Source organism: Indicator indicator, chromosome 5 (assembly GCF_027791375.1).
Source record: "Indicator indicator isolate 239-I01 chromosome 5, UM_Iind_1.1, whole genome shotgun sequence".
Lineage (NCBI taxonomy): Eukaryota > Metazoa > Chordata > Aves > Piciformes > Indicatoridae > Indicator > Indicator indicator.
The window spans coordinates 23082387-23096311 of NC_072014.1; the positions used below are offsets into that span (position 1 = coordinate 23082387).

A 13925-nucleotide genomic window follows, 5' to 3' on the forward strand; every position below is an offset into this window, starting at 1 on the left:
AACCTGAATTCAAGAAGTCATAGTTCATGATGCTTTTATGTTACAGATCTTATGAACGTCATGAAAAAAGTTCAGTGGCATTACTTCTGGTTTATTGTCTGAGTGAGAATTGCCAGGCTTGCTGTACTTAATAGTTTTTCCTCAATATGCAGAAAAGTAGAGAGAAGGACTGTAATCAGTGTTTTAGGTTTATATCCAGTGAGGTATTTAAGTATATCCCTAATTCAAGCACACTGAAGTCAGTCAGTTTATATATCCTTAGAACAGACTATCAATATTTATAACAAAGGTATTCAGAATTCTTTTAAAATAATCTTTGTTTTCTTTGAAAAGAGAAGAAAAATATATAAAGTTTTATGAGAAAAAGACATTTCAATAGATTTTTTCATTGAGGTTTTCTTATCTGAAAGCAAAATGCATGGAAGAATTCAGCTCCCTGTGTAAGACATCTGTCTAATTTCTGGACTGAATTTCTATTGTTTTTCATCTCACATATAGTCATTTTCAACAGCACATTTATAAAATTCTAGCAAATTAGAAAATTCTCTGAAACTATAATTTTGGTGGTATTTTACAGCTACTTTCACTAAGTTAGGATGATTCTATAAAATGCTAAAAGAGAGTGAAACTCTCCATCTTTTCCTTTAAAAGAAAGCTTTATGTATGACCTGTGTAGTCTAATTAGTATATCTGTTTTAGTCATTAAACCTTAACACTTCCAAATCATTAAAGAAAAAGCAGACTCCCGAAAAATAAAATAAAAAAAAAGTTAAATATCAGCAAAGCGTGCTTAAAAAAAAACTGATTTTTTTTTATCCATTAAAGGAACTAAATCATATTATATCAAAAGATATCAGGAGGCTTCTCAAGATGTTCATGTGTTTGAAAACTGGGACAAAGATGAAGCTGATCCAGAGTTAGGAAGAAGAACAGAATCATATGAAACAGAGATTACAAAGAAGGTTGGATAAAGGCCCTAGATAGTTGTTACTTTTTTAAACAAGCGACCACTCAATTCATTGTTACAAAAGCAGTGCTACAGTCAAGATCTCTTTTGTGTGTGAAAACATTAGCAGAAAATATGCATTACAAGGTGGATCACTGAGCTGCTGAATTGATTGCTGAGACAGAAATGAGTGTGGGACCCATCTCTTCACTCCCTTGACACTGAATCTATTAATCCACAAACCTAAGTCATTACAGCTGTCTGTGTATTACTCCACTTGTTTGACTTTTAGTGCTGGTATTATGAAGTAGACGGATGATGACTTAGCATCTGCTGCCTTTGTTTCTGTTAGAGCATTTGAAGGGTGATAATCTGAAACAAGTATGACAACATTTTGAATATTTTTTTTCATTGATAAACACTTCAGAATCCTTTTAATACTCCTTTAAGCAGAAAACGTCTGTATCAAGTCAACTTGTATACCATGGGTTGTATACTGTGGCCCAGAAAGCCATTAATTCTTACTATGAGCTTTCAAACTATCCTTTCCTGCTGTAGAGAGATATCTCATAATTTCTGAAATACTTGGCACTGAATATAATATGTTTTGCTGAATAAATTACTAGTCATCTTTCTTATATAACCCGTTTCTTGCCATTTATCACACCACTCTTTTTTGTAAGATCACAGCAGCCTATCATCTTCCCAAACATATTTTCCACTGCAGAATTTTGTAGCAATCTCTCAGACAGTTCTTTCTAGGAAGAGTTCTGGACACGTTCTCAATTAGTCCTTTATTTGATGACTAAATGAACTGATTTCCCTAATGAACTGAGTCAGGTAGGCTAATCACTGCATTTGAAGACGCTAGTCCTGAGTTTTGGGATGGCTCTTTGCCTATCCCTTTCCAACAGAGAAGAAACCCAGACTTTTTCTTATTTCTGTCTGCAGCAGCAACCTTTGTATCTATAGCAAAGACCTTGAGAGCTGTTACAGTGGGAAATGTGGGAGGGGAAGCATGAAGAGGGAGGTACCTATTGAAGATGTGCCTAGAGACTATGCCATTTGCCAGAGAAGGGTGAAAGAGGGGCAGGAGATTAAGGAAAAGACAGCAGGGAATGGCTATATTCAACTACTTGCAGATTGCTAGTTAGATTATAATATATTAACTCCTATGTTGGATGATAGGGATGAGTCTTCACTGTAAGGATTCAGGAGTCAGCTGAATTGGAGCATGATGTGGAGCTTTTCTTGAGAGCAGATACACATCTAGATTTCATACTTTTCTGACTACCTTACTTTTAGACCAGTTTCTTGTGCAGTAAGTCTTTAAGGAATAGTGATGCTGTTCTGTTGAAGTTTATGCTTCAAGTAGCTTATGCTACGAGGAGATAAACAGTTTATCTTCAGTTTAGTTTGTCTGTGTGTGTTTGCATACTGAAGGATGTACAACCAGGAGTATTACCACAGTGATAATAAATGCGGTTGATAAAAGCCTCTATGGTTCATTATTAACGTTCTGAGAATACCTTGCTTTGTAACCTGACAGGCAACAGCAGCAGTAGCAGCAGCATCAATTGCATCGAGAGATTTCAGTGGTGTAGGGGGATTAGGAGAACTCTTGGAAAGCTCTTCAGAAGCATCAAAGTTGAGCTCAAAGAGTGCTAAAGAAAGAAGAAATCGAAGGAAGAAAAGAAGACAGAAAGAAATGTCTGAAGCAGAGGACAGAGGAGATACTGATAAGTTCCCCAAGTCTGAGTCAGAAGACAGTATCAGAAGGAAAAGTTTCCGCTTCTCCACTGAAGGAAGTCAACTGACATATGATAAAAGGTTTACATCTCCTCACCAGGTACAGCATTGTTCTTTATTTAATCATGTACACCTACTCGTGTTTGGTGTTGACTAACATTACAGCAGCTTTACATGTTGTAAGTTATGTAAAACGTGAGTGAAGAGGAGTACCAATGGTAGTACTGTTAATAGTGTTATAGTTTGATATGCTTTCACCCGTTCTATTGGCAAAGGGATAAAAAGTACACCATTTAAACTTAATTAAACTATTTGTGAAAATGTATTTCTGAAGATGTATCTGGTAGACTGAGGAAAGAATCAAAGACTCATTAGTACCCACATATTTGTATTAATCAACCATAGGCTCTCTGTTCTGCATCCATTTCAAAACTATTCAAACGTGAGGGTTCTTTATCAGACCACATCATTACCCTGCATAGGAAATTCCACACTACCATTTCTATTGCTTTCCTTAAATAGCTTCTTTAAAGGGTAGATTATAAAAAAGTAGCTCCAGTGCTCCACAGTAAAGATAAACTATATCAGGATTATTTGGGCTTATATTTTTAAGAATTTAGTCATACTGTTCTTTTTCCTTAGAAATTCATTACTCAAGATGGAGAATTATTGCAATCATAGAAAAAAATAATTTAGGAAGGACTTCTGGAAAACATTTAGTCCAAACTTCAAAACTCTACTGCCTTAAATCAAAGAAATCTCTTCCATCACTTAAGGATAGCTTTGTCCATTTCAAGTCTACATGCAGTTGTAGATAACAAACTTTCTATAACTTTATTGCACACAGTATAACATGTTTGCATGTGTTTCTTCATACTCTGGAACTGTCAGAAGGCTTTTGCCCTGTCATGAAGAATTGTGAAACTTGCACAGAAAGCTAAGAAGCTTAGGAAAGCAAGGAATTTACTTTTGCTGACATTAAAATAAATTTTTAATTCATGTTTCAGAATATAGAATTAAAATCTGCTCTGCTGAGGCTGCATCTGGAATACTGTGTCCAGGTTGGGGCACCTCAGTTCAGGAAGGACAGTGAACTGCTTGAAAGAGTCCAGCATAGAGCCACAAAGATGATTAAGGGAGACATCTTTATGAGGAAAGACTGAGGGAGCTGGGTCTCTAGCTTGGAGGAGACTGAGGGATGACCTCATTAAGGCTTATAAATATATGAAGGGCGAGTGTTGGGAGGACAGAGCCAGGCTCTTCTCACTGATAGGACAAGGGGCAATGGGTGCAAGCTGGAGCATAGGAGGTTCCACATGAAGAAAAGGAAAAAAATTTTCACTGTGAGGGTGACAGAACACTGGAACAGGCTACCCAGAGAGATTGTGGAGTTTCCTTCTCTGGAGACATTCAAAACCTGCCTGGATGTGTTCCTGTGTGACCTACTGTAGATGATCCTGCCCTGGCAGGGGGGTTGGACTACTTGATTGTTTGAGGTCCCTTTGAACCCAAAAGAAGGAAATGGAGCAATAGAGAGGAAAAAGCTAATCTTGAGATGTCATGAATTACTCTGCATGAAAAAGGTAAGTGACCATTGGAAGCAAATTAAAAAAAAATACAAAGAGACTTGTTAGATCAAATAATATTATTGAGGGGAATTTATCAATTAAAAAGTGTCTCGGTAATTTTTTATGCAGTTGTAAAAATGCTTTTGACGAAGTGTTGCCTTTATGTAAGTGAAAGAAAACTGAGCTGCCAGAAGAGTAGAAGGATTAGCAGCAGCAGAACTGGTAAAGGAAGAGCTGTTTTGATCTGTTAGCCATGCAGTTAAGCTCCCTGGTGAAACAGGGTGGTAGATCAAGAACTAATGAGGTAGAATGTAATAGATAATCTGATATTCTGTAGAATATAGTAGATAATCTGACCAGTCAGGCCCTGTAGAGGTTTTGTCATTTCACACAATATTCCACGTGCAAGCTTTTCGTTCAGACCATACTTTACAGGAATGTGTCAGCACTTATATCTCTACCTCTACATGTATTAGAATTGGAGCCATTTTGGCTTATATTTTTTGTCTCAGTCCAGCAGGGACCCACAGAGTACTCCTCCCAAATCCCTGAGGGGCCTGATCCATTTAGCTGTGCTCAGAGCATGATAACACATGTTGAAAAGATTGGACTACAAAATAAAGCATAGCAGCCACAGAAACATTCTGTAAAAAAACAAGGGTAGCAGTGGTAGTCAGATGGAACCTAGTGATCGTGTGATTTTTAGAGACTGTAGGTTGGCCAAATGTATTTACAAAGAAATGTACAAAGGGGGTAGTAATTCAGAATTCAATGCCATGCTCTATAGCAGCTAGAGGATTTTTTTAGATAAAATTATCTTTCAGCATACGCAAACCAGCACTTTTTCCCCAGCCAAGTTTACATAAATGGGTTAGCAAAACCATTTGGCTGATATTCTTCAAGTAAGTCAGCCTGAGGCTGACAGCCAGCATAGAAAATTTCAGCACAAATTAATAAATTTTGGTATAGCTGTAAGAGAAAAATACCCAAGACATCTCATAATGGTAACTACCTGCCAGCCTTTGTAAGAGGCAATACCACCAGTTTAGCGCACACATTATGCATACTGAGATGTATAGGTTCACACACGTATACAGAGATACATAAGAATACATGATGTATGTATATATTCAGTGTTCAGTTTTCACATAGGCTTACATATTATAGTGCAGTTTTCATTTTCACTTTAATTATACTGGGATAAGAACCACTGCTATTATGTATGAGCACTTTCTACCAGCTAAACAAATGAAAAATTGAGAAATGTCTCAAAACAGGTTTTTGATGTGCCAAGATACAAGGATTTGTATAAAGGCAGAATTGAAGAAAGCTTAATGCAAGGTTTCTTTTTTCCACAATTAGTACACTTTTTGTTTATTCATGAATGATGTTAATAAAATATGTAGCAAGGGAGAAAGAACATTCCATTAACCAGCTTCTACTGTAATTAAAAGATGAATTACCAACAACCACTGGTTTTCTCATTTGTAAGAAGATATCTTTAGGTTACTGTGTCCCTGGTGAATGTTTGCTTTGAGCTGCCTCATGGCCCAGTGGTGTCTCCTGGTAGGTGGGCAGGCTGCTATAGCCCCCTTACTGCTACTAGTCTTTTTGAGAACTACATGTTCACACTGAACCTCCAGAGATTCCCCAAGCTGTTGCCTCTGTCTTCTAGAGTACTGCTTTTGTTGTTCTTAACTATTGAGCCTATTGTGAAGGGGGTAGAGAGCTTTTTATATAAGTTTAGACTGAATTTAGCACCAAACTCAAGTCCACTTCTGCCTCTAGCAAAAAAATAGAACACAATGGTCAGTGAGTGCTATCAGTTGTTATCCCTAGTTATCCAGGGGACAAAGAAGGGAAGAAAAGTAAAAGATTTTTAGCTCTGCCCTCTAATAGAAGGAATAAAAGATTAACACCTCCAAACTGTTGATAGTGATGTTGAGAACCGCCTCCAGAACAGTCCATACCAATTGAACTTTTTTGTTCAAAAGGGTCCAAACGTACTTCTGTGTTCTACACAACTTTTCCTCAGTTCTGCTACTTTATCTTAAAAAGAATTTCCCCCTCTACTTCAGGTCCCCTAAAGAGCACATTCCCCTAATGGCCTCACCAATACTTTTGAAGAAAAATGTCTCTATCCTTCCTCCAGCACTGTAATTATTTTCTGAAAAGGCAAGAACTTAGAACTTCAGTTCTAATGCTTTTTTGGGTTTGTTTGGTTTAAATCTTTTACAGTCTTTATTAAGCATTCGAGGCTCCCTGTTCTCACCAAGACGCAACAGCAAAACAAGCATTTTCAGTTTCAGAGGTCGTGCAAAGGATATAGGATCTGAAAACGACTTTGCTGATGATGAGCACAGCACTCTTGAAGACAATGAGAGCAGAAGAGATTCTCTCTTTGTTCCTCATAGACATGGCGAACGGCGCAACAGTAACATTAGTCAGGCGAGTGTGTCATCTAGAATGGTACCAGCCCTTCCAATGAATGGGAAGATGCACAGCACTGTGGATTGCAATGGGGTAGTTTCCTTGGTTGGGGGACCTTCAACTCTAACTTCACCTACTGGCCAGCTTATACCAGAGGTAATTATTACAGTTCAGTTCAAGCATGGAATTTTTTGTTTCTGCTCACCTCTGCATGCCTTATAATTTCTTAAATCTCTGAGAAATAACTTGCAATAGTGTTTAAATAACAGAACATAAGGGAAAAAAAATATTCAAACTCCTATGTCTGAGCCTTGGTGAAATATTATATTTTCTTTGCCTTCAGCAAGAGATCTGCACATAGAATGAAAAAAGCATAAGCTGAATTTCACAATTTGTATATAGTCTCACCTCATCGACATAGGTAGACATTTGATGTATAATGAAAAATATAACTTGGAAATATGTATGGGAAAACATTTGCAAATTAAGTGGAATGCAATTGCTATTCCCATGTTAGTTAACAGAAATACCCCTTAATTGCTCTTGAATAAATGTTTTTCATAACTTTGATGAGAAAAGTATGTACCATTCCTACATACCTTTACAATTGCATTACATTTCAATCTCAGTTTCAAGTCTGTAAGATAAGATTTTTTTTTATATATATATGAATTCAGTATGGTATTTGGGAGCATATAATAGTACTTACTGTATTTTACCTGAAAAACGTTTTCATTATAAATGAGTATTGAGATTTCATTACTACTACTATACATTTATTTTCATTTTTATTTCTCTTCTGTCTTGATGTAGACCTCCATACCAGAAATTCAATCAGCTTACCTCAGAGATTATGTGGACATATCTATATTTCTGAACTAGCCATTTAACTCAAGAGTCCTCTCTAAAGAAATAGTATTAGTGAATTCTCAAAAATGGTTTTGCATCTTCATACTAAGATAACCTTGAAATCCTTTATGAATTCTGCAGATATTTTTATTCTTTTTTTGAATGAGGACAGAATAATGAGAAAAAGAATAAGTGGTTTCCATGAATTACAGAATCAGTGATAGAGCAGAAACCAAGATTTAGGAACTTTTTCATCCTATTCCTGTGTTTAGATCCCTAGGCCACTCTCCAGAAGAAAAGCAAAGCAACTCTAAGGACACCTACTTGCTACAGAGTAGTGACAAGTATGGCACATCCAAAGCAGAGCTGAGTATTATTACTTTGAGAAGATAGTTAGAAACCATACACAATAGAGAGGATCTGCATATTCAATGCAAGAATATATCACACATTCTGTGTGAAAATTGCAGTGGTGAGAATTAGGTAGAAGAAATATAAAATAAGATGTGATTTTTTTTTTCTCCTGTAAATATTTCCAACCACACCTATCAGGTTAGGAATGCAGTACATAATATCAGAGAGATAATGAATTCCTCAAATTATACTCATGTTTGTTGTATTAAAGTTACTTTTTTAATAGTTCACTTCTTTCTGTACTTGCACTTCAATAATTTAACATAACTAGATGCTGAAAATTAAGGTGACAGGTTTCAACTTCCATCATTTTTTCTTGAAAGAATAATAATAATCACTATAAAAAAGATACTGAGCAAAAATTTTGTTCACTTAGTCATTTAAATGAGAACCAGCTTTGGTCCTACATTGTCTTGGTATTGTGTACCTCAGTCCATTATTTGTAGCAGCATACGAAATTCCCACTGAGTTGCTCAGTATAGAACAAAGTCCTAAAGAAAAGGGAAACTTTAGTACGAAAGAAAAGTCTAGTATTCTGTATAAAGATGATTTTCATTATCACTGCAATATTTATACAGTAAATATTATTATTTGACTGTTGAAAAGTATGGTTTAATTCCTCAGCATTTCATTTACAGGGCACCACTACAGAAACAGAAATAAGAAAAAGAAGACTGAGTTCTTATCAAATTTCCATGGAAATGCTGGAAGATTCTGCTGCAAGACAAAGAGCAATGAGTATAGCCAGCATACTTACAAATACAATGGAAGGTATTTGATGCATTTTATCTGACAGGCAGTTCAGAGAATTTCTGTTAACTCTATGTTCAGACCAATTAATTACATAATTGCCTTTGTAAATGTAAAACTGGACATGTGACACCTCTGAACAGCAAATACAAAAAGCTTTGAAGCATATCTAAGACCATTTACGCATTCAAAATGCTTAGTCATTTATTTTTCATGACGCCTTCCAAAATATTACTCTATTGTGTGGACTGAGACAAAATGATCACAACTAAGGGATTGCCAGAGCCTCAAACAAAGACTACAAGGACTTGCTTCCTATAAGACATCAACAAGAAAACTCAATCAAGATATGCAGGAATTACTCTGTTAAAATCAGTGATGTGCTAGAACAGCCATTTCACTTAGACTTAAAATCTAAGGATAGACAATAGGAAATTTGAATGAAAAAGTTTCAAAGAACCCAACCAACAGTAACCAACCCATACCAATGCATACAAACTACCTTCCTTAAGCATTTCTTAAGCTTTCTGAGGTATGTCTGTCAAAGATAAAATAATATTATGTTTACTATATAAAAAGAATACATTGTTGGAATTGTTTTGCACATTGAATGAAAACTGAGTACGCTCACACTTCATGCATATGCCATTAAAATATTTTTGTAAGTTTAAAGGATCTATCTGCTGACTACTGGTGCAGTATGACAGCTGTTATGATTAGACAAACCCTGTGGATGTCATACAACATACGTTATAAAAATACAAGAAATTACTAAGAAAATTTACAGAGTCAGAATTGAAATAGACTTTTTGAGTTGTTGAGCCCTTTGCTCTCAGATAAAGAGATTGTAATCAGAAATATAAGGTCTGTATCTTTAAGTTTCTTCCAAAAGCACTCACAAACGGTTCTCACAAACATGTATCTTCTCTTTCTGAGTGCATCTTCCTACTTTAGCACAAGTGTGAGATGTTTTACCAAAACAGTTGTGGCTATTTCTTATATATTTTGTAGTCTAGGTATTTCTCACTTAAGCAAATATCAATCTTCATTCTGGGCTGTCCTCAAACATCCCATCACATTTGTTGTTCATCTTTTCCATTATTAATTCAGTAGAAGTTACTGTTATTCTCTAACTATGACAATATTGACAGTGGGATGGAAGAAAATTTAGTTTGTAAAGATTCTGAGAGCAGAATTGTTCTGCTGGTATTGACGTGGTTGTTCTGTTTCTCAACTGACAGACACTCCAACTGCAAGACACTTTCAAAGTCAAATGATACCTTTTAAAATAAGAAAACAGGCATTCTGTATATTAAAAATATTGAATTCAAATAAGCAATGCTAAGTATGTGCACTGAGTCATTCATCTCTTATGATATTGTAGTGGTTCAGTGTACTTTTAGTAGCTCAAATCAAGGTATGTGCCATATTACATTCTTAACATCAAAATTTTGTATTCTATTAAGCTTGTAGAAATTCTATACATCAGCTCACTGACTATGGTGTCCTGTTAACTTCCTATATCCAAGATTAAGTTATCTGCTGTAAGCAAGTGAACTAACATAAACTAAATGTTGAGACACTTCCTTCTCTCATGGGAAAGAGAAAAACACAGTTCTCTCATTAGATAGATGTCTGAGATGATTCACTCTTTAGAGAAAACTTCACAGTCCATTTGTTGTAGAGGAGATTAAATAAATTAGATGATGAACATTAAGATGGATAAACATAGGAGAGAAATCCCATGTTAGTGTGAGTTGTTTAGTTTAATGATTTAATCTTTTTACATATTTGAATCAAGAACTTCTAGAAGATATAATTGTAATTTAAAAAAATTTTCTCTTTTTTTCAGAGCTTGAAGAATCCAGACAGAAATGCCCACCATGCTGGTACAGATTTGCAAATACTTTCCTCATTTGGGATTGCTGGAGTCCATGGTTAAAAGTAAAACATGTCGTCAATTTAGTTGTGATGGATCCCTTTGTTGATCTTGCTATAACTATTTGCATTGTTTTAAACACCTTGTTTATGGCCATGGAACATTACCCAATGACAGAACAGTTTAGCAGTGTCCTTTCTGTGGGGAATCTGGTAAGCAGTTTATTATGCACCACTTGGTGTAAAATGTTAAAATCCTGTTCTAAAAGATGAAATGTGTAAATGTATTGCATTAGTTTTAAATTTATTCCATTTTTTTTTTAATAATCTGTTCAGAAATTGTATATATGATTTTTGTAGATATGTGATTTTTGCTGTAGCCTTTCACTTTTGTGAATCTTTTGTAACTCCTATAACAAAATAACTATGTGTGGAAGTGCAGTTCTCATTGGATTTTTAGATTTCTTGTGGTCTACCTTGGGTTTTCTCTCAAAAATGTTAAAGTAGATTTTCTAATTTTTACTGTGGTGCTGATATTCCATCACAGAAAATATTTTCCTTCTGTGAAAAATTGATGTTAGAATTTGTCTGATTTTTTTTTTTTTCAGTTACACTGCTGTGAAGCTACATTACCAAGAAAGGCTATGTATGTTAGTAGGTTCTTGCCACTTTAGGTAACTGAAGAGACTTAATATACTAGAAGATTATTGTTTGTTCTCTAATAGCAGCACTTTGCCTCTGTTAGTTTATTAGCGATGCCTTTCCAGAGGGTTACATGTAATTCCTATTCTGAGCAGATATCTTAATGGGGCACAACACTTAAAAGTTCTTGTTTGTTTCTTTCCACTTGCTTTTGATGCTCAGGAAGCAGTGGACTGAACTTTGCAAGTGTTTGTTTCAGGAGATTCATACATTTTTTGCTAGCTCATGTAAACTAATAGTTTACAAAAGTGAGGTCTGGATAGAGTCACAAAACATGCAGTCCTGAAAACCAAAACCACCCAAGTGTTCTGAACTAATCACTGAAAAAGATTAGTTTTGAAAAGTCTGCTGATATTTAAATGGAGCAGGAGTAGACTTCTTAGTCAGAGTATGATTTAAAGTCTAAACATTTTTCTTGTATGTACTAGTAATACATCCTTCTATGATTTTTTTGTTTAACTAGAACTAAAATTGAACTTATTACCTACATATTCTCATGTGCATTACAGTTTCCTTTGTCCTGGAGAAAAATGTAATTGCTGGCATTATTCTTTTGTATTCATTACAGATTACAGAATAGTTAATTTTAAAATGTTGGTCTGTCACATTGTTATAATTATTTCTTTCTGTTTTTCTGTCTTTTGTCTTTACCTTCTTAACAATCCAGTATCCTTAATACTTGATGCTTCGTAACAATCCAGTATCCTTAATTAGCACTATAACTACACAGTGAACACTATTCCTGTGGGTTTCAATTAAATTCTCTATTCATCACTGTAATGATGCATTAACCTTACTTTTGTAACTTCCATTAAAAGTATGTTAATTTATTTTGTATTTGTGACATCACAGTCTCCTTGAGGAGAAACGAAATATGACAAATATGACTCTGCCTTTTCTGTAGCATTTTAATGACAAGGAAGTAATAGTTCTAAAATGTAATGATTCGTTTTCATAATAATACTCAAATTCATTCAGTATTCCTAAGTAATTACAAGAAAACTTGAGCATACTGCTGTTAAAATGTATTTTTTTATATTTGGTGATACAGTTTTATGCTCATGAAAAAGTAGTTTGTGGACAGAATGGGTTATTTTGTGAAGGACAGAATGAAATGGTTTCCATTTCTTTTTTACAACTATTTTGACAAATATGACAATTTTGCCAATACTCTTCTTTATTGGATTCTCTTTAACACATAGCAATACCTGCTACTTTTGTCTGATTATTTGTAACAGCTCAGTACAAACCTCTCCACCTTCCACTCATACTCTTCAACTCTGACCTAAATGACAGACTTTAGAGAGTCTGTCCTTAGAGATTTCTTCTAACAGTTCTGTTTATACTGTGAGCAAGGAAAATTTTGATGTCAAGTCTTCTTTACTGAGATTATTGTCTAGAAACAGGACTGTGAACATTGCATCATATCACATCATCTGCTGGATGAATGGTCCAGCACATATCAGTCAAATATGAACCAGAGATGAGTTGCTAACTTATGAATAGCTTTTTATAGATTTGTCAAACATCTGCCCTCCTATATCTGTACTGATTTAGTAATTAGTTTTTAGTTATCAGTCTTCAGTGTTTAGAGATACTTAGATGCTGTCTGGAGAGAGCAGTGGGCCAGTTTTTGTAGTACCAGGTACAAGTAACAGGTATGAAAACTCAGGCTAGATTAGAAAAAATTACTCAGGTATATAAATTTCTCATAATGACTCAACTAATTAATTATTTTTTGTTTTAGGTATTCACTGGGATATTCACAGCAGAAATGGTACTAAAGATAATTGCCATGGACCCTTATTACTATTTCCAAGAAGGCTGGAATATTTTTGATGGTATTATTGTTAGCCTTAGTTTAATGGAGCTTGGTCTTGCAAATGTTGAAGGACTGTCTGTTCTTCGGTCATTCAGATTGGTAAATACTCTGATAATTAAATATTTGCATGAAATTGTCCAACTCCCCCCCAAAAAAAAAAGTGCTGATGTCTGTGATAGTTACCAGTCTTATAATAGTTACCAGTATTTTATACACTTAGAATCATAGAATCAACCAGGTTGGAAGAGACCTCCAAGATCATCCAGTCCAACCTATCACCCAGCCCTATCCAATCAACTAGACCATGGCACTAAGTGCCTCATCCAGTCTTTTCTTGAACATCTCCAGGGATGGCAACTCTACCACTTCCCCGGGCAGCCCATTCCAATGGCAAATCACTATCTCTGTGAAGAACTTCCTCCTAATATCCAGCCTATACCCCCTGCTGGCACAACTTGAGACTGTGTCCCCTCGTTTTGTTGCTGGTTGCCTGGGAGAAGAGACCAATCCCCACCTGGCTACAACATCCATTCAGGTAGTTGTAGACAGCAATGAGGTCACCCCTGAGCCTCCTCTTCTCCAGGCTAAACAACCCCAGCTTCCTCAGCCTCTCCTCACAGGGCTTGTGTTCCAATAGACATTAATATTAGCTACTAAATATCTGTTCTTCATATATGCCTAATTTGCAAGCCATATTTGATAAGTACAAGTTTAGAGAGTTTGTCTGTTGATACCCTTTGATATCCTATCCTACTGATACACTTTCCCAGCATTGGACTATCTGTCAGCTTTGGAGAATTTTGTAAATCTTCATCAT

General features: G+C 35.4%; 1 protein-coding gene across 12 annotated transcripts in view; it reads left to right on the forward strand.

The window, feature by feature from the left end:
• The window catches only part of LOC128967316 (sodium channel protein type 2 subunit alpha), a 58116-nt gene that overhangs the window by 10438 nt on the left and 33753 nt on the right, over window positions 1–13925 (forward strand). For 8 of the 12 annotated variants that reach the window (XM_054381385.1, XM_054381393.1, XM_054381388.1 and 5 more), the window contains exons 10-14: window positions 2496–2795; window positions 6502–6849; window positions 8595–8727; window positions 10559–10797; window positions 13034–13207. In XM_054381385.1, coding sequence (XP_054237360.1) covers window positions 2496–2795; window positions 6502–6849; window positions 8595–8727; window positions 10559–10797; window positions 13034–13207 — 1194 coding nt within the window. The remainder of the gene's footprint in view (window positions 1–2495; window positions 2796–6501; window positions 6850–8594; window positions 8728–10558; window positions 10798–13033; window positions 13208–13925) is intronic. The other 4 variants (XM_054381395.1, XM_054381394.1, XM_054381389.1 and 1 more) reach the window with 2 other exon arrangements.